The sequence below is a fragment of the Aegilops tauschii genome, chromosome 5, assembly GCF_002575655.3.
Source record: "Aegilops tauschii subsp. strangulata cultivar AL8/78 chromosome 5, Aet v6.0, whole genome shotgun sequence".
In the NCBI taxonomy this organism is placed as follows: Eukaryota; Viridiplantae; Streptophyta; class Magnoliopsida; order Poales; family Poaceae; genus Aegilops; species Aegilops tauschii.
This window is the reverse complement of record NC_053039.3, coordinates 379,353,035-379,378,411: the sequence shown is the minus strand read 5'-3', so window position 1 is coordinate 379,378,411 and position 25,377 is coordinate 379,353,035. Positions and strand designations below refer to the sequence as shown.

The following is a 25,377-nucleotide window of genomic DNA, read 5'->3' as shown; positions in this document are numbered from 1 at the left end:
ATAAGGTGTTGCTCTTGCTTTATTCACTATTGCAGCCCTTTGAAACACAGGAAATGGACTATTAAAACACAATATTAGTCAAAAAGAGTAAATTATTGATTTCTAGCAATATAATGTATAACAAACATATAGCTTGCAAAAACGTCTTACATTATGGAATGGGGGAGTATTTTACTAATGCTGGGATGTTGAAAAAGTTCAGAAAAAACTACAATTGCAATATTCAGCCTAATTGCATCCCTTACATACATGGCAATTGCACTAAAGTAAAACCGAAAAGTGTGTGCCACATGGTGTGGGAAGTCATCTTAAAGATATGGTGCACGCCATCTTCTCTTGTTCTGTAAAATTCTTCGGTGGCCTTCTAGTATAGTATCAATATACATGAGGGTTGTTTTGGTCTAGATCATTACATCTAATAGGAGAAGGGGAAAGTGTTAATAGACATGCTCAACAAAGTTTAGTTGCAGCAAATATTTCTCATTATATTCTTGGGGGCAAAAACTTCTACAAATTTATTGCAAAACTGATGCATGATAGTACAATGCCCAAAATTTAAATGATTGAGACGCACAATAGAGGTGGCTAATACAATGAAAACAACCAATATGTGTTATTCCCTTTCTCAAAAAAAATGCAGCTCCCTTGAGAGATAAAACTTTGAAGTATATGGAAAATGCATATGTATTCTAGCTAAATGTCCACTTAAGAATATATCCATGTTTGCCGATGAAAGCAATTGTTTTCTCTAGATGCACTGTGTGCGCTACCAATGAAACATTATCTATCCTGCACATATGTCACAACTGCCAAAGCAACATGACATCAAACTGGATAAGCCGTACTTGCAAGAGAATATAACAGCAGATGGAAAAAGTACAGGAAATAAGAACATGGAGACTTGGTAGAGAGGTCGTCAAACTGGAACCCAGCTTTGACATGAGTGGCCATGAATAGCAAGATGTTGCCCGCGGTGCAATGTGTGCCTTGCAAGTAAGACAACGACACCTTGCCGAGGCAATGGAAACTTCAGTAGTGGCAGCAAAAACCAACCTAAGAGGCGGCCGGCAGGGGCTGCAGAAGCAGCACACACCAACAGCAAGCCGAGGCAACTTGGGAAGCGAAGGCGGCAATAATGACTTGCTAACCACGGGGCAGTCTGCCAAGCATAAATCCCATTCTTCTCATAAGCTATAGCCGTGACCGAAGACGACATCGCAACGTGCCCCTCCCTCCTATGCCTCAAATCGTGTACCAGTGAGAGACCGTACCGGTGTAGAGAAGTCCTTGCGAAAAATATTATTTAGTTAGAAGGCTGATTGCTGATGAACATTGATTTTATAACAATAAACATATATTCACATAATGTTACAGTTAACCCCGAAAATATAGTATTGAACTATCCAGAAAGTGATCTAAAATGATGAAAAGTTGAGAACAGAAAGCAATCAACATCATCAAAATATTCTTCCAATTAATACACTACTACAACAAGAGAATGGAACTTTTGGCATCAATGTTGATGTTCCTCCATCTGGCTCCATTCTCTTACTGTCAAAGAATGGAACTAATTCATTTATGACCAAGCAAAAATCTCTACCGCGTAAGAGCCTTGTGACAAAAAGATTGAGATGGTTACCTCATAGAATTCCTGCAATTAGATGCTCACTTCGGCAACAAATACTTGAAAGCGGATAATTAACTGAAAGGTGAAGCAGAAGTATGAATTACTAACCATTACTTGATGACCTATCTACACAATTGAGAGATTCTGTACGTAGTACTATGCTTATTCATATCAGAATATCACAAAGATGGATGTGTACCTTCCTGCTCCTAGACCATGAACTAAAGGGTTGTGATTTGCTTCTCTTCCTTCATTGGTCCTGCATGGAACCAAACATTACTCATACTCCTTTTTGATGCAGCTAAAATAATGAATCAAAGAAAAGTCTGAACAACTTCGCACAAATAAAAGAGCATATCTAATTAAACACATCCAGTCAAAAAAATTGTTCTCGCTGGAGAGCACATCAATATAAAATGAAAAGTATCAATCAACTTTTATATTACAGGTGATATTGGCACAGTTTATCAGAAGAAAAAAATGTGCAAATTAGCAAACGCCTTCTGTCCATAGTAGCATCAAGAGGTGAAAAACAAGCGAAATGTAGCATCATGGAACCACTGAATCAACAAGGATAGTTAGAATGCAAACATATTGGAGATGAGAACTCAATTAACCTTTTATCTGGCACAAGCTTCGCATCAGATCAACTTCATGGAGAAAATTACTTGTCAACTTCCATCTCCGCACGACAACTTCCATCGACGATAGTGCTGACTTGCTTGATTACTTGTCAAATTCTCCTTTTATAGTAGAGATAAGTAATGGTGTAGTAGCATGTATTAAATATAATGTTGAGGGGTTGAATACCAGATTAAATTCAATAATTCATATGATAGTAAAAAAATCATACTGATCTTTCACACTCAATATTTACTTGTCTTCTCCTTTATAACATATTATATATCTACTTCCCACATTAATATGCTTGATACCCATGTTTCTTTAATCGCCAATCCCAAGTCACTACAGGACTATCAGGTTATGTAGGTGCTAAACATTACAACTGATAAGCTTCTTGTAAGCAAAAATGTTTAAAAGTCAACCTGCACACACTTTATATTGGCTTAAATTTAAAAAAAAGTTGTATTTTGATCCCAAAAATTTGAACATTGCAAATTTTAGGTGAACTCTGAAATGATAGTATCTACTGGAAGCAGTGAGAATGCATCGCACAATTACATATATCTATCATCTATAATTGTAATCTTTGTTTCTATTTAACAATGAAACTTTCAGTAGGGATGCATAATATAAACCCGGTACGATGCAATAACTGATATTGATATGTTACTGGGTGATGGGAGTATGTAAGCTGCATCATACAAATCCAAAAGCAATTGGAATTCTACTATTAGGCAAACAAATCCTCATGAGAATGACTCACTCCTCCACAATTATGGTTGTTTTTATATTACAAACAACACAGTAGCAAACCTGATCAGACTTTATTCGGTCTGAGCCCTATAAGAAAATGTAAACTTTCTTATCCTTTAAATTTGGATCAATTCTTGAACATACAGTTACTTAGAAAGAGCACCAACACCAAATAGGAGTGTTCGGATCGAGATGAAAGAAAATGCCTCTATTTATCAGATGTTTATTAGGTACATAACACCCTGCAATATATTCTCTAGGGATGCTGCCTGCGCAAAGTGTAGTATACACATGTTTTCGACCCACAAACACAGCTAAGGGATGCCAGTGAAATTCAGAAAAGTAGATGATATATGTTTGTAGGATAGATCTTCTACTGTATGCAAGGATTAAGTTAGATGACCACATACCTTGCTCAAGTTGCAGAACTGATTCTGGGATTCCATATATCTGGATTTGGTCAGTGGATATCATGTATATATTACGAACGGTGGGTGTTAAATGTTGGCTGTAACGTCATACAAATGAGGGACTACAGTTACAATTGGATGTGTTGATGTCACAAACAATGTGATTTATGGTCTAGGTGGACCTTGTTGTCTATATCCCTTAGTACTACATTAGCTCGCTATAATCCAATCCAAAACCCTTCAAACATGAAGAGCATAAATAATTGCGCTAAAGCCTTTTGGTTGTCTGAACTCTGAAGTAGTGGAATTAGGACTCACTGAAATAGCAGCTTCAATAAAAGGAGGCAATATGACTTCCATCCTGGTTCCGCCAACTGCTGTTGCTAGTCCTAGCTCATGCACAAAAATCATCATCCTTGCCGAGCACAATAAAGCCTTTCCTCATTTCAAGAACCTTCTCTGGATATGGGATAAAATCCTGTTCTACCGCAGCTGCTACAAAACCAAAATTGCAGACTGCATCAAAACATCATCATTGTCAATTTATAAGATAATTCAAGGGCTAAATAGTTGTCCAAGTTTTGACATATAGATTAGTTATGAGTAATGAACCATACGAACCATGCATGTATCTTGCAGCTTATGAGGACTGCTCTGCAAAAGCGTGACTAATCTGCATATCAAACAGGTTCTAGATATGGTAGGATATCTTCACCCATAGACGTTGATATGTGTACAACCTTCTGCTGCCTCGGAAGCACACGATGCACAGCATCGGAACATCCACACTCTGAAACAAATCAGAGCATGCCACAGGATCCTCGGACAGGGTCAGACACAAATAATGTTGTAGGCACGGAAGTTTCTCATCCATATCTACACAGAACGCAACATGTGCACAAAACAACTCACAGTGCGATAAAAATTTTGGCTGCAAGTGTTCAGATAAAAGGCAAATGATGCACTACCTCAAACCACCCACTATTTTTAAAGCTTATAAAACATATTCGAGCCATTCCTCCAACTTATCCTTAAATCGTTTCCACCATCGAAATTGAAAATAACCGCAGAAATATAACATAATTTAGATTTCTTTTCTTACGGTTCGATCGATCGGCCTGCTCCTCCCCTACCTACTCCTCCTGGCCACGATCACCTTCCTGCAGCGCCCCGGGAAGCCCAACCCGTCTGAGCCCATCTTCCTCGGCCCCGAGCGCCTCCTCCTCGCCGCGCACATCGTGGGCGGGTTCCTCGTTGGCGCCGCGCTCCCGGCGCTCTACATCCTCGACGGCCTCCGGTCCGGGGACACCACGGGGATCGCCGCCGCGGCCCCGCACACGTTCCTGCTCTCCGCGCAGGTCTTCACCGAGGGGCTCACCGCCGCGTTCCAGTGGCGGTTCTCGCTCCCCGTCAGGGCCGCCGTACCGGCCACGTACAACACGCGCAGGATGTTCGTTCAGGTGACTACATATGTGTACGTGTACGAGAAATCTATAAGTATACGTTAAACTCGATTAATGTCAAACAACCAACTAATGTATGCCCCATTGCTTGTAAATATACAGAAATGTCAGTGCTAATTTACCTCTAAAAACATTCTCAGTGCTAATTCTTGTATCAGGAAAGGTACTCACCTGAACGAACCTGACTAAGGAGCTTCAACTTTTACTGCCACTGACTTGTTCCTGTGAAACTGTTGGATGTACAAGATTTCATGAGAAAGACCCATAATATGCATAAGATATTTTTCTGATTGAATAATTAATACATAGCTTGCTTATGTAGGCTGTAGCTTCCGTATCTAAGAATATGGGAGAATATCAGGTGCTCCCACACACAAGGTGCTCATGCTCCCACCCTTCATAAAATATCCCCTACCATGTGTGTGGTTCCTGACATATGAGATGTGCTTTTTGCACTGGTTGTATTGTTCTAGCATACACATTAGGGCTGGTTTCCAACAGAGCACGTGAACTAACAAAGTTGATCCTAACTGAACAAAGGGCATTCATATAGTATATGCAAGCAGTAACTGAAACCATTCTAAATTATATGTAGGTCTACTCTTTCCATTGACTTGGAGAATTTTTTTGACGAAAGTACAATATGATGCCCATTAGTAAATCACTTCACCTGTATGCCCAGGGATGCTAGATCCTTGTGAATTTCTTCCAATCCCACGAGTCCTGAAGTGTCAATGTTCACCACGTCTGCAGACCAGAATCATAACTGAATTGGAGATGTCTTTGGATTTTTATATAAGTTTAGCAATTATCAAACTTCCCTGTAGGAGCTTACTTGACATGTCAAAGACAACTGATTGCACCCTTTCCCTGACCTTCTCATTGGATGTATCCACTTCAGCCCTTACCCATTCCATGATCCTGAATTAACAACACCTATGTGAGCACTTACATCGAACTTTAGACAATGCGAGGTTTGCTTTCTTTGATCATGTTGGCACCTTTCTTTGATGAAAGTCGCATTGATGAAGCAGAGGAAGGACATATCGATGCGTGTGACTTGTATGGCCGGTGTTCAGCATCGAGCTTGTACCATCTAACCGTGGCGAAAGATTGTCCAACAACAATGGCTTCCTGAAACAGGCAACATGCACAAACTTGTTTGGTCAGTTCAACCTGCATTTCGCCATGAAAACAAACACGTGCTGAATTGTGTACGATGATGATTTACCATGAGCACAATAACCGCGCAGATGATGGTGATCTTGGCGAATTCAGCGGTGTAGGTGCCGTTGAGCTATATCAGCTTGACGGAGCTCGGGTTCAGGCCGTCGTGCACCTCGTGGATGATCTTCACGCCGTGCTTGTCCCCTTCGTGGCATAGACCATGGCCGCAGACAAGATAATTGAGACCAGAGGTGAAATCGTCGAGATCCAGAAAAGCTTCTTGTACTTCCTCCCCTGTGTGATTCTGCATATTGTATTGTACGACCATTCATGTTAGCAAGAAGAGTATGCAATCTACTAAATGAAGTGGTAGAAGATAGCAGAGTTCATTTGTTTCTTCTTACGATGAAGCCTGAGGCCAAGACAAAATGCAACTATATGCACAAAATTCAGGTTCAGAACTTAGAAATAAAATGTTGCATTGCAATACATGAGTGACACATGAACTCAAGAGATAACATTAGGAATTCAGAAATAGACAAACTTAATTTCTGGTTCAAAGATCAACACACGAATTCGAAGAGAAACTGGGAGAGCGTGAAGCCAAACTCAGAGGAGAAGACATGTACCTTGACAATGAATCTCGCGGCGGCGACGGTCATGTTGATCTTGCACATCGGCACGAACCGCGGGTCTTGTACGCCACCATCCACGACTGTCGCAAGCACTGGACGTGCGCCTCAACACGAGCGGTCGTCGTGTGCTGCCGCCCCCACCAGCTAGCCCCACAGCATGCCGGCCGCCGTCACCATCGCCATGACTCGTCCCACTGTGATGCAACAGATCGGAGGAGGACGCCGGCGTAGAAGAGGGGATTGGCTAAATTTGGACTGTAGCACTGCTTTCAATTGTCTGGAACCAACAGAATGTCCGCACAACATTCCCATATGCCTGAAAATATTCTGGACGCGCACACTTAACTTCATATTCAATTTCACATTCAGTTTCACTGATGCATCTACACACAGCCAAGGACTTTCATTTGTAGAACTCATCTTCAAACTTTTTGTATATCGCGCTTGTATAAATTTCACAGGCTTCAATCTCGAGATGCCCCCCCCCCCATTGTTTTTTCTTTGTTTCTGTTGGCAAAAATTGTTAAGGTGCCAGAAATGCATAATAAGAAAAAGGATGAGTTTTTTGTAAAGAGATGGTGCACATCCATGTGGGGTTCATGTAATAAAATACGAATTGGTTCCTCTGTACTACAATTTCAAGGTTGACGCTATGTAACTGACCTAGCACCAGCACACAATTTTGTGCATCAACTAGTAACGTGCATGCCCTCATCTTGGCTTTCCAGATGAATTCCGAAACCATTCTCCCAAGCGAATAGCTTATACTGTTTGTACGCTTCTTGGCATGAATCAAACGACATGCCTTCTACAGTCTCGGGGTTCTCCATTGTCAGTCGTAAAAGAATAAAACCATGCACAATCCTGATATTTCACACTATTTAGTAGTACTATTTAGCATGGATACCCATATAATCAATGCATGGTAGTGCTAAAAGTTAACTGTGACCCTGAGTTCTGATCAAATGTGCGGGAAAGGATAGCATGGTAAGCACACCTTGTCGATTGCAAGCTTCCCATCTTCTTGCACAATGCATTTGCAAGACATCTTGGAAACCATTCCCTGCTTGTCGACCACCTATAAGATATTTACAGGCCGCAAAGTCAATTCACACTCGTCTAAGCAACAACCAGGGGATAATTATCAAATTGTTAGACGCATAAACCTTGACATGGTAGTGCTCTTTTGTTGAAACGAACTCCAGCCCCATCCTCTCCACAGCGAATCACTCCATGTCATCCAAGAAATCACTGGGCAGATTCGTATGGAACGTTTTACGGACTGGGCTCTTGGACCCTTTTGTCCCTGCCTCTGCGAGGTCGCGGACGGCGTCCAGGGAGACGGGCGATCCACCAACACAAAAGCTGGGTGGTGGCGCGCGTTAATCACAATGCTATGTGAGTTGTGATACGAAGCAGAGATCCAAGAACTGGAAATGGTGGGACGCATAGAAGAAGACTAACCGTTGGAACAGGACCTTGCCCACCCTTGCCATGAGACTCAGTTTTGCCTCCTCGTCTTCCCTGGGCACATCGTGCGTCCTCGCCCTCACCTTCTCCGCCACGTATAAGAGGTCCGGGACTGCGGCCACGTCCGCGGCCTCCGTGGAGCCGGAGGATGGGGAGGGGAGGGCAAGGACGAGGGGCTTGGCGCCGGTCATGCGCTCGACGGTGTAGCAGGGGAAGGGCTCGAAGCGGACAGATTCAGCGTCGTCGGAGAAGGGCGGGAGCGGGAACCAGCGGGAGACGCAGTCTGCGGCATGGATGATCTTGTTGGACGGGGGAACATGGTGATGCCCGCGAGGGGAAGAGATGGAGAGGGAGGGGCAACAGCGGAGCAGGGCGGCGGGGGACGGCGGCGGGCGGTGAACCCTAGAGAGGACCGAGCGAGCGATAGGAGAGGCGAGACCGAGGGAGAGGGAGGAGTTGGATCGAGCGATGCCGAGGGGGAAAACCAACAGAGTGCACCGGACGAAAAAAACTGACGAAAAAAACCCAGATCAATCCAAAATGGTGGGACGAAAATAAACCCGGAACGGAGACTACCAACTGAGACATTAGGAGTAGAGATACCAATATAAAAAGACCCAACGAGACAGATCCAACAAATCTTGGCCATCAAACCAGATCAATCCAACAACCCAGGTTGCTTCAATGGCGAGCACTTAACACGTTTAGCGTGCCGTTAATATCATATCAAATGTCAATTCCAATGCTAATCACATAATCAGCATGCAAATAATATTCTACCTAATATTTACATGCAATTAATATACCGCGTAATATCAACCTGCATTGCAGGTACGAATTTATACTAGTCAAGCAAGAGAACCATCAAGCAGAAAAGACCTACCTTCCCGCTCACCAACAACCCGGGTCCATGGCTCCCCACCGCTGACAAAAACGGCCCACGAAACGGGCCAGCTAACACATCCCAATTCCCCTTGAAGTACCGAGTTAAGTAAGAATCAATCATCTGATTTGCTACCAATGATATAATACTTCGTCTAAAAAAATGATATAGTACTCCATTTAAGTGACACTTGATATGAGAGGAAGGTAGCAGAGGATTACTAGTACTACGTCTCAAATGTCTCCACGGCCACCGCCCCATCCATCTGTGAAAAAAATCAAGCAACTGAAAAATAGAAAATGTGCCAGAAACAAAGAGAATACCAGAGAGGTTGTCATGCCTAAGAGTATCTCCAACAGGCGCACAAAAACTACTTCGCACGCTAAAATTTAAGTTTTTTAAGCGCCGGATAACTCCAGCAGAAGTTGTAAAATAGTACACGCGCAAAAAGATTGGTCATGCACTAAAAAACGCTATCAGAAGATGTAAATTTGGGCTCGCGCTTCACCATTTGCACTGCATGTTTTTTTAGACGCGCGTTTTTAAGTATCTGCTAAACCAATATTGGATCCGCGCGCTAAAAATGCTACAGTGACGCACTAAAACTATTTTAGCGCGCGAGCGCCTATGCTCTAAAACATGATAAATTACGAACGAACGCAGTACTCCAATATGCAAATCCAAAATTGCCTAGCAGTTCAGCAGAGATCACTACTCGCAAGCCGCAACAGGAAACGTGGGAGCAGTTAAAACGTGCTGCGAGAGCGAGACTGAAGTAGCACCACCTACTAGCCCACACATATCCGCGACGCCGATGCCCCAAATGGCGTCTCCTCTCCTCCTCCTCCTCCTCCTCCTCCCTCTCGCCGCCGCCACCGCACCGTGCGCCCATCCGGCCTACCCGAGCCAGCCGGCGTCGTGCGCCGCGGAGCCCGCGCTGGCGCCGGAGCGCCGGGAGACGCACGGCGGGGGCCGCATCCTGGACATCACCCACTACTACCGGGAGGACATGCCCTCGTGGGAGTCCAGCGCCGGGGTGGGCCAGTTCCTGTGGCTGCCCGCCTCCATGCGCAACGGCTCCCTCGCCAACAACTCCGAGATGCGGATGCCCACCCACACCGGCACCCACGTCGACGCCCCCGGCCACGTCTTCCAGCACTACTTCGACGCTGGCTTCGACGTCGACACCCTCGACCTCGACGTCCTCAACGGTGAGCTCACTCCGCCGCCGCCGCCTCCTCCTCCTTTTTTTTCCTTTTTTTATTCCATAGCAATTTCCGTAGTACCACTGTACCAGTGAAGCGGTGGCCGTTCCAAACGTGTCACTCTGTTGGATGTTTGCGTTGCCAGGCAGGGATCGAGTTACATGCAATTGGAGCACTGTAACCAATTACTATGCGAATTCATTTTTGGGGATTGGAATTTGTCTGAATTGAACAACACTCTTATGTAGAAGGTTGCAAATTAGGCAGATTATGGCAACTCTACTTTTCTGCTTCGTTACTGTTCTTGGTGGGAGATTGAAGGCCGTCGGCGGAACATGTATAGCATGATGGTCCAAAAAATATTTCCTGTGAAAGCCATTCAGTTCATTGAATGTACCACCCGAAAATTTCTGGTCAGAGTAGCTCCATAGGGAATTTTTAGAAATATCACATTTTTCTGGGACAGAGGGAGTGGTACTGGAGAAACCGAAAATGTTGCTACATCATGGTTCCTGACTTGCTTGATTTAGAAGTGCTGATACCATCCAGTCTATAAGAGCTCTGTTCCAGTGGTTCAGACATTTTCTTACTTGGTCGGCTAAATTACCATGTTAACTGTTGTTGACTAAGTAAGTTTTTTTTGCAAGCATTACATGTACACGATCATAGCTCATTCCTCAGGCTTGCAAAAATGAGTGGTGCTGCATATTGAACATGCCATTATTTATAGAAAAGGCATTATGTAGCATATGATGTGTACATCTGAATCATTACACACAGGGTTACAATTAGGTGTACATATATCAATTGTTTTATACCATTCTAACAACTGGTTTCGTGTTATTAGGTCCTGCACTGCTGGTTGATGTTCCAAGGGATCAAAATATTACTGGTATAATCTATTATTCGTTCCCATCGCTTATTTGTTAGTGTGATAAAAAGGCTAGTGCTGTTTACTTAGCCTAACTTTTTGCTTGCTGCGGATTATTATGCTGATCATGTGTGATTGGCTAAGTCATGTCACAACTTTTGTGGTCAACAAATAGGTGGCCAGACCTTACACAAGTATTAGAAAAAGCATGAGTCTGTGAAGGTGAACTACATGATCAAGGAAATGTGTCAAAGAATCAAACACCGACGACAGGAAGTCAAACATATCTAACTAATGTTTGGCAAAGTCTGATCTAATGCCTTAATATCTGTTTATTTAGACATGGAATCTACATATTGAGCTGATCTATCATTGCAGCTAAAACGATGGAATCTTTACATATTCCTAAAGGAGTTCAACGGGTACTTTTCAGAACATTAAACACTGACAGGTAATGGATTTTAACCCAATTATCTGCTCATTTGTGGTAATCGTTCTTACAGATTTTGATATCAACATCTTCTTTTCACGTTACGCTCAGGGGAACATCAAACTGATATTTAAGTGCCATCATTTGAATTTCATGTTCAAAAACCTTTTGCCACACTAACAAAGTAAAGGTACTAGATCCAGCAGGTCTTTGGCATCACATGAGTGGGTAACTTTTAGTAACTTTGTTGCATGTTCAAAAACCTCTTGTCATACTTAGCCTTCTTAAGACCATCCGCTTTATCCGTCATCCAAAAGAGTGTGTATTTTTGGATGTTTGCACTCAAATGGTATTTTGCATTTGATATGGCCATGTACCTATTTTCAATGATTTGACACAGTGCTTATTCTTAACTTATAGCATGTCTAATATTTGGAAAGAGATTCAGCTGAGATATTCATCAGCAATACATGAACCAACTGCTAGCAAAATAACTATGAGAATTAATTTAATTCTCTATGTCCTATCTGGTAGTATAGGGCCTGTGTCTTATTGTAGCCAGAAAGAAAAGAGTTTGCTATAAAAGATCTGGAGTGCTTTAAATTCTGAAGATTTACAATACTGCACTTCGCCTAGCAAATTGAGAGGCGGTTTCCTTGTTTAGAAAATGCTAATCCAAAGGTCTGCATCTGCTACAAAAAACATTTTTGGTAGATGCAAACAAGTGATGACTGCTTCGTTTTTATCTCGAACATGCGCCCAAACGTGTGTCCTTTTGTATTCTAGAGACTAGTGATGACTACTTTTTTACATCCTTGGTTTGGGAAAAACTTCAAATAATTCCCCGGTTGCCAACGAATTTGTCTCTGTTGCAATTTGTATCCACCCAGAAGACCCGGTGACTGCACCCTTAATGGGTACATTGTGTACCTACTTATCCTTGTCTAGACAAGACATCTTGGGTGGGATGGACCTTTTACTTATCAATATATTATGTAGTCAGCTACATAAGTGCATAAAATTTATTAACCGGGACATTGGCGTGTATTTTCAGTGCCCACCTTTATCTATCTGGGAATATGTTTTCCCTATATCTGTCTTCCTTCTGCCTAATTATGTGCTTTTGGATTCAAACAACCCCTGAATTGTTTTCTCTATAGATTATCTTGTATCCTCTATTTTAACTATCTACTCCCTCCCTTTTACTTATATTTCTTTACAGAGGAAGTATTATGCAATTTCTTGAAGTAAATTACTGCACCAAGTGCTTTACTATGCCGAGCTGTAGAGCAAAATGTGATAAATTGGGAAAGTTAATTCAGTGAAACTGTTGACATGCAGGAACCTAATGTGGAAGAAAGAGTTTGACACAAGCTATGTAGGTTTTATGAAAGATGGTGCCCAATGGTTGGTAGACAACACGGATATTAAGCTTGTCGGTGAGTTCCAACTAGCTTTGCATCCTTTTACGAGGTCCTTCATTGTATCTATTGACACTAATGTTTTACTTAGTTCTGTATGCAACTATGTTAAGTTTGTGCACTTGATTACTGTCTGGGTCTGCATGTGTCAGTGGTCTGAACTATAGTGGTTTCTGTTTGCACCATTAGCATTTAGCATACTGGGATTGGAAGTGTCGCGTTTTGACGCACCCAGTGCTCCACACACCATGCACTCTATCATTCCATAGCCCCTGGACCATGATCTCATTATCATTGCATTCCTTCTGCTCCATCCAATTCCTATATGCGTTTCTGTTATTGCTCCTTACACATCAGCCCTGTTCTCCTTTGTTTGGCTTTTGTCAAGCTCTGGAAACTTGTTCTTCATTTCTCTCTCCCCCTCTCTCGGATTGCCATAATTTGGAGTCATATCTTGAGTTCTTTTCACTTGGATTGCATTTACCTCCAGTGCAAACTTCTCCATCTTGGACAGGTTAAATAGTTTGTCCTGCATTAACTCTATTTATATTTATCTCTTCATTTTTATTCTCGAAAAAGTATTGAACTTCTGTTGTCATATTTTTGCAGGAATAGACTATTTGTCCGTTGCAGCTTTCGATGACCTGATCCCTTCACATTTAGTTTTTCTCGAAAACCGGGTATGAAGAAACTTCTTTGGAGTATTTTTGTTTAGTTCATAATTGCCGAATTGAATTATGTTTGCATTCTTTTCTCTCTTTTCTTATTGTATTTTCTGTTTTTGCCCTGTGCTCCGAACTTCATATTCCTTGCGTTTCCGCCTTCTATGTTACTCCCTCTGTCCCATGATATAAGATGTTATTACATCTAATATAGGGACGGAGGGAGTACTTCCCTAGATGACACTCCTCTTCCATACCCCTCGATGGATTAGGAGTTTAGGACCGTTTATATTCCTGGTTGAGCTTCTAAATTTTGGGTCAGTGACAAAATTTCGTGGACTCTCAACATGCATGTTGGCTCACGTTGATCTAACAAGTTTCAAAGAGGCCAGCTAGAATTTTTGTACTTGTGTTCTTTCATATGGAGTATTACTCCACGGGGGTACTTGGCACTAGCCACCAACAGTTGATTTCGGCGATGGATAAAACACCGTATGCCTAATATTTTGCTGTTCTTTGGTTCCATTTCAGGATGTCATTCTTGTGGAGGGCCTCAAACTGGAGAATGTCAAACCTGGGATATACTCGTTGCATTGCCTGCCACTTCGGTTGCGTGGAGCGGAAGGTTCGCCGATCAGATGCATCCTTATAAAGTGAAGACACTTGTATCCCGCTGCGATTTAGTTTTATACCGCAAGCACTCTTATAAACTAGACTAGAGATGTGTACAAAACCCCATCTTTGATAGCGGACGAGTATTGTAAATGTCTCCACAAACATGGTGGCACTTTGACGCTTAGTAAGGAGCGACAAACGACTAGGGGTGCAAATGTGTAACCTCTAGGGTGCCCTCCGAACCTTTAGTTTGGGCTATAGAAGGGAGGGATTACAAATCGCTATGTTCGGTGGTACACCAAAATACCAAATGAATCATGCTACATTGAAGAGTGTAGTTGGGTGATCACTATTGTACTTCCTACATAATGGATCACCTAAGCCACATTCATTTTCTTGACAAATGAATAACCAATTAAGTTTCGACAAAGATTAATTTTGGAGAAAGATGGATCGAAAGCACAGCCATGGCATGCTCCCCTTTCATCAAATTTATTGCCAATACAGACCAAGCCGGCTACCAAAATACCAAGTGAGTCTTATGCTACATTGAAGAGTGTAGTTGGGTGAACAGCCCATTATGTTACCTTGGCAAATATGTATTCGTTTCCTTGGCAAATAAACAGCCCATTATGTTTCGACAAAGATGATGGATCACAGCCCTGTCATCAATTTATTGCAAGTGGAGCCTAGTCATAATTCCACGTCCCTACTCCTTGCAGGAGCCAGGAGCCACAGTAAGCACCTCATTGACCACCTTCTCCAGATTTACCCAAGATGGCCCACCTGGCAGTGCAGCCATGGCAGCCTTCTCCTTCCATTCCATCGCCAACCTCTTCATCTCTTTTCCCTTGTCCCCTTCCATCACCTCTTTGACGGCTGCCTCCACCTCGCCCCTCTTGACGTCGCCGCCGATCTCCAAGCCGACGCGCCACTCGGAGCAGGCGTACCTTGCGTTCGTGTACTGATCGGCGCCGAAGGGCCAGCACAGCATCGGCACCCCGGCGCCGAGGCTCTCCAGGACGGAGTTCCACCCGCACTGCGTCAGAAACGCGCCCGTCGCCTTGTGCCGGAGCACCGCTTCCTGCGGGCACCAGCTCGTCACGTGGCTCCTCGCTTTCGTCTCCTCCAGGAACTCCGGTGGCAGCACGGCGGCGGCAGGGCCGTCGCCGTCGCTCACTAGATCGTCTCTGATCACCCACAGGAAGTCCATTTTGCTGTTGGCCAGACCCCACGCGAACTCCACCAGCTGGCTGCTCGTGAGCGTCGCTATGCTCCCGAAGCTCACGTACAGCACCGAGTCTGGCCGCTTGCCGTTCAGCCACTCCAGGCAGGCGTGGTTCACCCTTGACAGGTCTGGTTCCAGCGTCGTGTCAACCACGCCGCCGCCAGAGACTTGGCCGAGGAGGAGCGGCAGTGGCCCGACGGCGTAGCTGGGTGGCAGGATGGTGGACATGGCCGCCATGGCCTCGCGGTCGATCTCGTCGAAGGTGTGGAAGATGATGGCGGACGGAGTGGTCCTGTGGCACGCCATTGCGTTCAGGATGATTTTGAGTATGGCGTCGTCGGGGTCCGTGGTGCGGACGAAGCTCGGGAAGTCTCTGAGGCGGATGTCGCTGGGCATCCCCGGCACCCAGTCCAGGACCGTGTCGTCCAGGTATCCATTCCTCAGCTGCTCAGCCTCTGGTTCCCAAAGCCAGCACAGCACACTTATTTAGTAAGTAATACTGTTTTCCGTAGCAAAAGCAATCGATGTATGCATGTATGTACCTTTGAGGGGGACAATGCCCATATCCACGAGCCGCTGCAACTGCTGGGACGCCATGAAGGCGAACGCGCTGGTCGTCCAGAAGGTGACGCAGGGGATACCCATCTCCTTGGACCCATACAGGACGTGCTCGACGTCGGAGATGACGCAGGACGCGGGCGGGAGCAGGCCGGAGACGAGGCTCCTCAAGTGCGGGACCAAGGCCTCCATGCTGGACAGCAGGGCGCCCATGTCCTGCGACGCGTCCGCCTCGGATGGTGGAAGGCCGTCCGGGACGGCGGCGAATTGGAACCCGGGGACCCCGTCCAGCGCGCCGGGGCCGCGCGAGCGGAGGAGGCGGCGGCGGTTGTGCTCCGTGTGGACGAAGGTGACCTGGAAGCCATGGCAACGGTGGAGGAGCTGGGCCAGGCCGACCGCCGCCTTCACATGGCCCTGCGCCGGGAAAGGGAAGAACACGGCGTGACGCTGGCGCTGCTCCGCGCCGGCAACTGCCGCGGTCGCCATGGCCGCTCCAGGTGCACGGCCCCCTGCTCACTGGAAACTAGAAAGAGAGAGGTGGAGAGGAGGGGTGGTTAGCAGCAGTGCTGTGCTGAGCGGCAACATACATGATGACACGAGGTCACATTTAACGTGGTGCAGCTCTGTGGTGCTCCAGGTGCGCTTATCTCCGAAACTCAAGTGGTGGTGGTACGGAAGGCGATTGGCTTCGGGAGCTAGGGTTAGGGTTTTTTGCCGAGCGGGGGTGGTGTGGATCTGGTGGTGGCTGGGGTGGCGACGGCACTGCCTCGGTTGCAGACTGGTGTGGTGCTCGCGTATCAGCAGGAAGGCTGATGGCGGAGAAGTCAGGCCAGAAGGCTGCAGCGGCGGCGAAGGACGGAAAGGCCACGATGGTGGCGGCGGCAATGGCAACGCCGGTGTCCAAGAGGTCAGATGGATCGGCTAGCAGGGGAAACTCAAAATCCCCGGCTGAGAGCAAGACACCAGACCCCGCCGCGAGTCTGTCTGCAAGGTTAGGTAACATGATGCTTCTGGACAAAGAGGCGGAAGGAATCTTCTTCGAGGCCCCCTGAGGAGGAGAGGAGACACCCCAGGAGGTGGGTGGTAGTAGGGAAAGCTTGCACGGTCCGGCCGCTAAACAAAACCATCCTGGAAAGATCGATGCAGAGAGCATGGGGCCTCCACAGAGAGGCGAAGTTCAGAGATCTGGGTGGTAATGTTTTTGAGGTTCAGTTTGGCAGCGAAGGAGACTGGAAGCACGCCATGTTTAATGGCCCGTGGCAGTATGATTTCAATGCCCTTATTCTCAAGGAGTATGAGGAGAATGTTCGGCCATCGGAGATGGTGTTTGATAAGATTGAGGTTTGTGTCCAAGTCCGAGATCTGCCACCAGGGAAGAGAACGAAGGCTTTTGGAGAGGCTCTTGGCAACTGGCTAGGAGAAGTGATTAGGGTGGATGTTGATGAAGAGGGAAGAGCAAGAGGACAACACCTGAGGGTTAGAGCCAAAATTTCGGTCTATGAGCCTTTGGTCAGAGGTTTCTATCTGAAATCCTCACTGGAAGATAAGCAGGGACAGTGGTTTGACTTTCATTATGAGAAGATGCCTCATTTTTGTTTTGAGTGCGGACGGTTAGTTCATGTGAATGGAATTTGTGAGCCACCAGTTGAATCTACAGATCAGTGGGGTGGGTGGCTCAGGGCGTCCCCTGGAAGAGGCAACCCGACGAAGGAAGGCTCTCTAGGAGCTGCTGCAGGCTCTAGCAACAGCTTTGCAAGCGGTAGAAGTGGAGACAGCGAAAATCGCCGAACTGGACAGCCAGTAGTTCGGGAGGTTCCAACTAAAAGAAATCTAAATGCCCAGTTTGCGCGTTCGGCTGACTCGCGCACTGGCGCCGAGTACAGACCGAGGGGAGAGTAAGTTTCGAGCCCAAACAAGCAACGGGAGAGGGAGGAGTTTTTAGACAGGAAGGATCTCAGGCATGGTTTGGAGCAACGTAGGGAGCAAGACCTTCGGAGTAAGCTAGTGGATCAGCAGAGGCAAAGAGAGAGTCCCCAAGGCAAAATCACGGGCAATATGAGGAGAGACATTGGTCCCTTTTCGTATCCCCAAAGGCAGGGGCATAGCAGATGGGAGGATGGAGCCTCGAGCGGAAGAGCACATGACGGTGCAGATAGAAGGAGGGGCACTTACCGGAGGAAACCTAGGCAAGACTACTCCCCACCAAGCTATGTTCATGCTCAGGGTTTTGAAGATAAAGAAAGTAGGAAGAGGAGGACTAAACAGGTGTGGGTGGCCAAGGATGGGCAGGTAAAGCAGGGGGAGCAGGAAGTGTTTGTTCGGGACACGAGACAGAAAACGGGCTCGGTGTTTGAGCGGTTATCTGAGAAACATACCACATCGGCGGACCCCGACAGGCGGGGCCGCCGGTCGCCATGAATCTCTTGGCCTGGAACTGTCGAGGCTTGGGGTTGGACTCGACAGTTGGCGAATTACGGGACCTCATACGGTCATACAACCCAGCGGTGGTCTTTCTTTCAGAAACCTTAAAGAAATCTGAACCGATGAATAAGCTAAAATGGAGTCTGGGGTTCAGACAAGGAGTTGCAGTTAACTGTGTTGGGCGAAGTGGGGGTCTAGCCTTGTGGTTGAGAGATGATGTGCAAGTTACGGTGAGACCGTGGAGCCAATATTTTATTGATGCGGAGGTGTGTTACGAAGGCAAAACATTCCGGTTCACTGGGATATACGGTGAACCGCGGACGGAGCTGAGGAAGAAAACTTGGGATGCACTGGCATACCTGAGGAGACAGGATAATCTACCATGGCTGTGCGCGGGCGATTTCAATGAGGCATTAACCCAAGCAGAACAACGTGGTGGAAACGCCAGAAATTTGAATCAAATGGAGGACTTCAAGGATTGTCTGGACATGTGCGCACTGGCGGACATGGGTTTCTCGGGGTACCCTTTTACATGGGATAATAAACGTGACCCACCGGACAACGTGCAAGTAAGGCTAGACAGGGCTACTTGTACAAGTGACTTCATGCATATGTACTCCGGGTCTTCTGTCCAGCATGTCATGACGGAGGAGTCGGATCATCTCGCGCTAGTCATCAGTGTTCGGGAAGAGGCTGACAGGAGGCCAAATATACAACGCAGGTTTCGGTACGAGGAGATGTGGACGAGGCATGACGCATATGAAGCAATGGTGGAAGAAGCGTGGGAGGCGGAAGGTTATAAAGCCGGATGCATGCGGGAGTTAATGCAAAAGCTGCGTCGGGTGTCGGGTAGCATGCAGGTGTGGGGCAAGGAGATTTTCGGCTCAGTGCGGATCCAGATTAAACAACTCAAGGCTTGCATGCATGAGATTAAAGAAAGGGAGCCAACACCTGGGAGCATGCAGAGGCTACGTGAGGTTAGGAATCAGCTGCATGAACTCTATCTTCAAGAGGAAATAATGCAAAGGCAGCGTTCCAGAGTGGATTGGCAGCGCGCTGGTGATAAAAATACCAAGTATTTTCAGAATCGCGCATCTCATAGGAGAAGGAAGAACACAATAAAATGCCTTCTCCGACCGGATGGATCCAGTTGCTCGGAGGATGATGGTATGCGAGCCATGGCGAGGGATTTCTACGTTGAATTGTTCACGTCGCAAGGTGTGTCTAACATGGACAGAATCCTGGACAATATCCCAGCTTGTGTGACAGAGGATATGAACAACGAGCTCGGTGCTCCTATTAATGATGGTGAGATAGAGCGAGCTCTTTTCCAATTGGGCCCAACAAAAGCACCGGGTCCGGATGGGCTACCGGCACTCTTCTACCAACGACACTGGTCGATGGTAAAGGAGGAAGTTTGCAAGGCGGTGCGGGAGTTCTTGGGTGGTGGGGAGATTCCGGAAGGTTTTAATGACACTATCCGTGTGCTGATCCCGAAGACAAACGCACCGAATTTGTTGACCCAATTCAGACCCATTAGCCTATGTAATGTTCTTTATAAAATTGCAGCAAAGGTCCTGGCTAATAGGTTGAAAAATAGTCTGCCGGTTATGATCTCCAAGGAGCAAAGTGCATTTGTTCCTGGTAGGCTGATTACAGACAATGTTCTTGTAGCTTATGAATGTGTGCATGCAATCAGGAAGCGGAGGAGAAAGAAACCCTTATGTGCGGTAAAGCTGGATATGATGAAAGCGTATGATCGAGTCGAGTGGAGTTTCCTTGAGAGCATGTTGCTCAAGTATGGTTTCTCTCATGCCTGGACAGCCATGGTGATGAGATGTGTTACCTCGACGCGGTTTACGGTGAAGCTCAATGGGGACCTCTCCTTGGGCTTCTTGCCCTCTAGAGGACTAAGGCAAGGTGACCCTCTCTCGCCGTACCTGTTCCTATTTTGTGTTGAGGGTTTTTCTGCACTGCATAAGAAAGCACAACAAGATAGGGAGCTTCAAGGGGTGTCCTTTGGGCGCACTGGCCCCAATATCACACACCTCTTATTTGCGGATGACATCATTGTTTTTTTGGAAGCTTCTCTGGCTAATTTGACTTGCCTCCGTAATATTTTGCAAGTTTATGAGGCAGCCTCGGGTCAGAAGGTGAATCTTCAAAAATCGTCTATCTTTTTTGGCAAGGGCTGTAGTGACGAGGACAAGCAGGGGCTCAAAGATACATTGGGGGTACAATCTGAAGCTCTCAATGAGAAATATTTGGGGCTGCCCACTATGGTGGGGAAATCGAAGGATGGTTGCTTTAAACATGTCAGAGAGTCTGCTAGGGGCAAGGTGACTGGGTGGAAAGGACAGGGCTTGTCGAAGGCTGCCAGGGAGGTGCTCACAAAGTCTGGCCTACAATCTACGTCGACTTTCTGCATGAGTGTCTTCCAACTCTCCAAGAAAATGTGCCAGAACCTGAAATCTATCTCTTTGAAATTCTGGTGGGGAGCGGCTAAAGGCGAGCAAAAGGTCCATTGGGTGGCCTGGGACAAGATGTGTACTTGCAAACATGAGGGAGGTATGGGATTCAGGGATTTTGAAATCTTCAACCAAGCTCTCCTAGCAAAACAGGTGTGGAGATTACTAACGGTACCAACCTCTCTATGTGCTCGTGTGCTCAAAGCCCGGTATTTTCCGGACATGGACATCATGTCTGCCACTTGCCCCAATGGTGCCTCGTATACATGGCGTAGTCTGATGCATGGCAGGGACTTTCTTTCGCGTGGCCTGATCTGGAGGGTGGGAGATGGGGCTAGAATTAACACATATCATGACAATTGGATACCCCGTCGGGGGTGCTTGGCACCACTGGGTGCTAAGTATGATCCTAGTGCAACAAAAGTGGCTGGTTTAATGAATGATCACGGAACTGAGTGGAATGAAGACAAGCTTGACATGATCTTCTCCGATTCAGATGTCGCGGATATAAAGCAGATCGTCATCGGGGGGACGGGGACAGAGGACTATAGAGCCTGGAACTTCACCAAGTCAGGACTGTTCACCGTAAGGTCGGCATATCACCTTGGTGTCTCGCTGAAAAAAACAAGGCGCGCGAGCGCCTCAAGCTCGAGCTCCGTGGCTGATCATAAGAGTTTTGGGCACCTATGGGCTGCCGATGTCCCTAGCAAGGTCAAAATCCATTCTTGGAGGATGATCTCAAACGGGCTGGTGGTCGGTCTGGAACTACAACGCCGACGTATCAAGCAAGGTGTGTTTTGTGTAGCATGCGGGAGAGAGGAGTCGCTGGTGCACCGATTCTGGCACTGTCCCCACTCGTCTCTTTTCTGGGCAGTGATGCGTGAAGAAGCTGGGGCGCATCTGCCGGAGCCGCCGCGAGGGATAGACTCGTTCAAGAGCATGCGATCATGGATTCTGGACTTTCTCGCTAATGGCTCGGCGGAGGAAAGGGACCTCATGATGACGGCATGGTATGAGCTGTGGCTAGCAAGGAATAATGCGAGGGAGACGAAAAAGATGGAGGAGCCGGCTACCATTACTAGCAGGGTGCTGTATTTGAGAGAGGAGTGGAAATCTGTCCAAATGAAGACCATGCAACAGCCAGCGCAGCGAATGATGCAATTATGGAAGAAACCGGAAGAAGGGTGGGTGAAAGCGAATGCGGATGGTGCAATGGCGAAGAACAAAGGGTCGGGAGCAGGAGGTGTAGTCCTTAGGGACTGCCATGGTGAGTTCATGGCAGGAGCTTGCCATTTTTTCCGGCTGCCAAGGACCCTGAAGTTGCCGAGCTGCTTGCGTGCCGCCGTGCCATTTTGCTAGCTCAAGAACTAGGGGTGCAGAAACTCATCCTTGAGACGGATTCTAAGGAAGCGGTCAGGAAACTACTCGACGTCAACAAAGATTTCTCTCACACTGGGCATATGGTGCAGCAGATCAAGAGCTTGCTTGAAGTCATCCGGGAGCACCGTGTGGTTTGGGTGCGAAGAAGTGCGAATAAAGTAGCACATGTTCTAGCTAGGGAGGGTTGCTGTAAATCTCTTTGTAAAACTTGGCTCCATGTACCCCCGGAGTGTGTTCGTTCCGAGGTTGCAGAAGAGATGAACTCTGAATAAAAGCAACTATTTTCCCCTAAAAAAAGTGGTGGTGGTACGAGCTCACATTCACGAAGGTAGTACTGTGTTCTGAATGCCTGTCTCCCAAATTGTGTTGTCGGTGTGAGAGCATGGTTAATAATATAGCCGACGGCTGGCTATATGATGTTGCCACGTTACATATAGCCAAGCTTATAGCTGGCAAATACAATAGCTGAATATTAATATGTACTCCCTCTGTTCGAAAATACTTGTCATCAAAATGAATAAAAGAGGGTGTATCTAGATGTATTTTAGTTATAGATACATCATTTTCTGTCAATTTTGATGACAGGTATTTTTGGACGGAGGGAGTACTACTTTGTTGTTACATGACCCATCTCGCTCTCTCACAAAGTTCTTAGGAGCACGTGCTGCAGCCGGCTGTTAGAGCAACTCCAACGGGCCGACCCAAACGGACGGCGATTTCGTCCGCTTTTTGTCCGTTTGGGTCGGCCGCTCGCCCGCCGTCCGCCCTCTTTTAGATTTGGGTCGGCAGTGCGCCCAACAGGCCGACCCATTTCATGACCGCGCGTGGGGGGAAAGCGGCTTAGCGCGCGCTGGTTTTGGCGCTCCAGCGCGCGGGAAAGGTTCGCACGCGCCGCGGCCGGCGCTCGTTATAAGAAGGCGCTCCCTCCACACTTTGTCCGCCGCCCACTCGTCTCGCCCCCTCTCACTAGCCTCGCCGCCTCTGCGCCACCATGTTGATGCGCCGCCTGGGCGCTTCGGATTTTCGCGGAGTCCGCGAGCGCCACTTCGGCGCCTTCTCCTTCGAGATCTGGTTTGGCGAGAAACGCCTCATCGTCGGCACCTTCGACACCGCAGAGGAGGCGGCCCGCGCGCACGATGCGGCGGCGTGGAGCCTCCTGAGGCCTCGTCGGGATATGAATTTTCCTGACGTGTCGAGCCAGCGGGCGCAGGATCTCGCGCCTCTCCCGCTGCTTTTCACCGACGAGGATCGTTGTGTCCACCGGAGGCGGCAGCGTCGCATCGCCATCGCCGAGATGGACGTGGAAGCCATGGTGGTGTGGCGCGAACGCTTCCCGCAGGACATCGTCGACGAGCGCCAGTTCTACAAGCAAAGGAGGACGGAGAGGGATGCGAAGAGGACGGAGCGAGCCGGCTATCGGGAGGACAAGCGTGCGCGGAAGCAGGCCGCTCAATTGAAAATGAAGCTACGAGAAACGTCGGGTTGGGACTTCGAAGACGACCAGCATGCTGACGCCTACATTCAGACGTCGGAGGAGGACATTACCGAGTCGGAGTCGGAAAGCGACGAGTAGTTGGTCTTTTCTTTTATCTGTGTACGCTAGAACTATCTATGTATCCTTTTTTATTAGAAAAAATGGCCGGCAGCGTCGGCGATGAAGCAGGCGGGCGAGGGTGTGCTGTTTGATGTGGAGAGGCCAATGTGCCACCGACCAGCGGGCCCGGGGAGGAGAAAGAGCGAGCGCACGCGTCCGTCTTGTGTCCGCGCCGACGCAAATCCGGCTCAAAAATGGGCCGGGAATGGTGTAACACCCCCAGTGTCATGCTACAGTAATCCCCTGTTAATGGTGCCATGTCATCATGTTACTGTTGCTAATCTTCACTTGATCCAAATCACAATTCAAATTCAAATCCAATCTAAAGTTAAAAAATTCATATTTGTCAGACATGAAATCTAAAATGTTCATCATGTGACAATTATTCTTTTGATAATATTGGCAGTGAACTAACTTTTTTCCAAAATGTCTAAGTGCCCTAAACTAGTTAAAACAGTGGCTAAAGCAATTAAATTAAATGCTTTTTAAGTTAAAAAATGCTAAGCTAATGTATTATAATGATTAGCTTAATGTGGCAGTAGCCTAAGTTATACTATTATGCTAAGTGTAAGTTTTATAAATTATAAAACTGTTTTGCTTTTTGAAAATAAAAGAAAGCATAGAAGTTTTAAAAGAAAGCCAAAAACAAAAAAATATGTGAAAAGGCCCACTGCCCCTGGGCCTTAGCCACCTGGGCGGCCCAACCCAGCAACCACCTCCACCCGGTCGCCTCCCTCCTCTCTGTTCACCCGACCCAGTGCGTGCCTGAGCCGCGTCCCCGCCGAACCCACCTTGCCGTCGGTGCCCAGGTGTGGATAAGGCCTCCACCTCCCCCCCCCTGGAGCCTCTGCCTCGCCCCTGCCACTCCCACTTGCCCCTGGCTCCCCCGCTCCTCTCTCTTTCCCCCTCACTTAGATTTGACGCGCCCTCCGCCATGGCCGTGCCGTAGCCGCGGCCACCGCCTTCCGTTCGCCTCGCCGACGTGCCCTACCGCTCCGCCTCGCTCGTCTGCCTCGACTGCACCTCGTCATCGAGCACCGAAGCGCCCGCATCGCCGTCTTCTTCCTCCTCTGCCTCGCTGGACTCCGTCGACTACTCCAGCTCCGGTAGGCCCCCTCGAGTCCGCTGCCACCCCCCTACGGCTCGCTGTGAGCCCCTCCCTCTTCCCTCTCTCCCCTGGCCTCCACTGCGTAGGCCGCCGCCCTCCCTAGCTCCCTCGCCGCAGCTGCAGTAGCTCACCGCCGCCTAGATCCGCAGTCGTCGTGGCCACGATCGCCGTCGAGCTCAACCGAGCACTGCGCCGTGCCCAGCACGCTCCGAGCAGCCTGACAGACATGCCAGTTGCCCCTGTCGTGCCCTGCTTCGACGAGCTCGAGCTCGCCCGAGCTCCGTCGTCCGCCGCGGTCGACGCCACCGTCGACACCGTCCATCCCAGCCTCGGCTGAGACCTCGAATGGGTGCGCCCGACCCCCTGCTTTTGAACGGATTGCCC

General features: G+C 47.4%; 4 protein-coding genes and 1 pseudogene across 4 annotated transcripts; 3 read left to right on the top strand and 2 right to left on the bottom strand.

The window, feature by feature from the left end:
• The first annotated feature begins 4,306 nt into the window (after positions 1 to 4,306).
• LOC120964819 (uncharacterized) lies at positions 4,307 to 4,922 on the top strand. The gene is made up of 2 exons (XM_073499168.1): positions 4,307 to 4,327; positions 4,503 to 4,922. The coding sequence occupies exons 1-2, from the start codon at positions 4,307 to 4,309 to the stop codon at positions 4,920 to 4,922; spliced, it is 441 nt and encodes a 146-aa protein (XP_073355269.1).
• A 2,248-nt stretch (positions 4,923 to 7,170) lies between these two features.
• On the bottom strand, positions 7,171 to 8,975 carry LOC109786291 (uncharacterized; annotated as a pseudogene).
• A 696-nt stretch (positions 8,976 to 9,671) lies between these two features.
• On the top strand, positions 9,672 to 14,582 carry LOC109786295 (cyclase-like protein 3). Its single transcript, XM_020344873.4, has 6 exons — positions 9,672 to 10,243; positions 11,085 to 11,129; positions 11,487 to 11,559; positions 12,880 to 12,977; positions 13,569 to 13,639; positions 14,153 to 14,582. Exons 1-6 carry the CDS (start codon positions 9,847 to 9,849, stop codon positions 14,276 to 14,278), a joined length of 810 nt encoding a protein of 269 aa, XP_020200462.1. The 5' UTR covers positions 9,672 to 9,846; the 3' UTR covers positions 14,279 to 14,582.
• A 182-nt stretch (positions 14,583 to 14,764) lies between these two features.
• On the bottom strand, positions 14,765 to 16,634 carry LOC109786294 (7-deoxyloganetin glucosyltransferase). The gene is made up of 2 exons (XM_020344872.4): positions 16,007 to 16,634; positions 14,765 to 15,919 (listed from the first exon to the last, which is right to left on the bottom strand). Exons 1-2 carry the CDS (start codon positions 16,506 to 16,508, stop codon positions 14,946 to 14,948), a joined length of 1,476 nt encoding a protein of 491 aa, XP_020200461.1. The 5' UTR covers positions 16,509 to 16,634; the 3' UTR covers positions 14,765 to 14,945.
• Positions 16,635 to 23,282: 6,648 nt separating this feature from the next.
• Positions 23,283 to 23,864, top strand: LOC109786289 (uncharacterized). Its single transcript, XM_020344869.1, has one exon. The coding sequence runs from the start codon at positions 23,283 to 23,285 to the stop codon at positions 23,862 to 23,864; it is 582 nt and encodes a 193-aa protein (XP_020200458.1).
• Positions 23,865 to 25,377: the final 1,513 nt, after the last annotated feature.

Bases quoted from the DNA above. Each gene is read 5' to 3' on its own strand.
- LOC120964819 (XM_073499168.1), top strand. From the start codon at position 4,307: ATGTGCACAAAACAACTCACA. The intron at 4,328-4,502 runs GTGCGATAAAAA...AACATAATTTAG, and splicing joins TGTGCACAAAACAACTCACA to ATTTCTTTTCTTACGGTTCG.
- LOC109786294 (XM_020344872.4), bottom strand. From the start codon at position 16,508: ATGGCGACCGCGGCAGTTGCCGGCGCGGAGCAGCGCCAGCGTCACGCC. The intron at 15,920-16,006 runs GTACATACATGC...TTTGGGAACCAG, and splicing joins GGGCATTGTCCCCCTCAAAG to AGGCTGAGCAGCTGAGGAAT.
- LOC109786289 (XM_020344869.1), top strand. From the start codon at position 23,283: ATGTTGATGCGCCGCCTGGGCGCTTCGGATTTTCGCGGAGTCCGCGAG.
- LOC109786295 (XM_020344873.4), top strand. From the start codon at position 9,847: ATGCCCCAAATGGCGTCTCCTCTCCTCCTCCTCCTCCTCCTCCTCCCT. The intron at 11,130-11,486 runs GTATAATCTATT...CTATCATTGCAG, and splicing joins AAGGGATCAAAATATTACTG to CTAAAACGATGGAATCTTTA. The intron at 11,560-12,879 runs GTAATGGATTTT...GTTGACATGCAG, and splicing joins AGAACATTAAACACTGACAG to GAACCTAATGTGGAAGAAAG.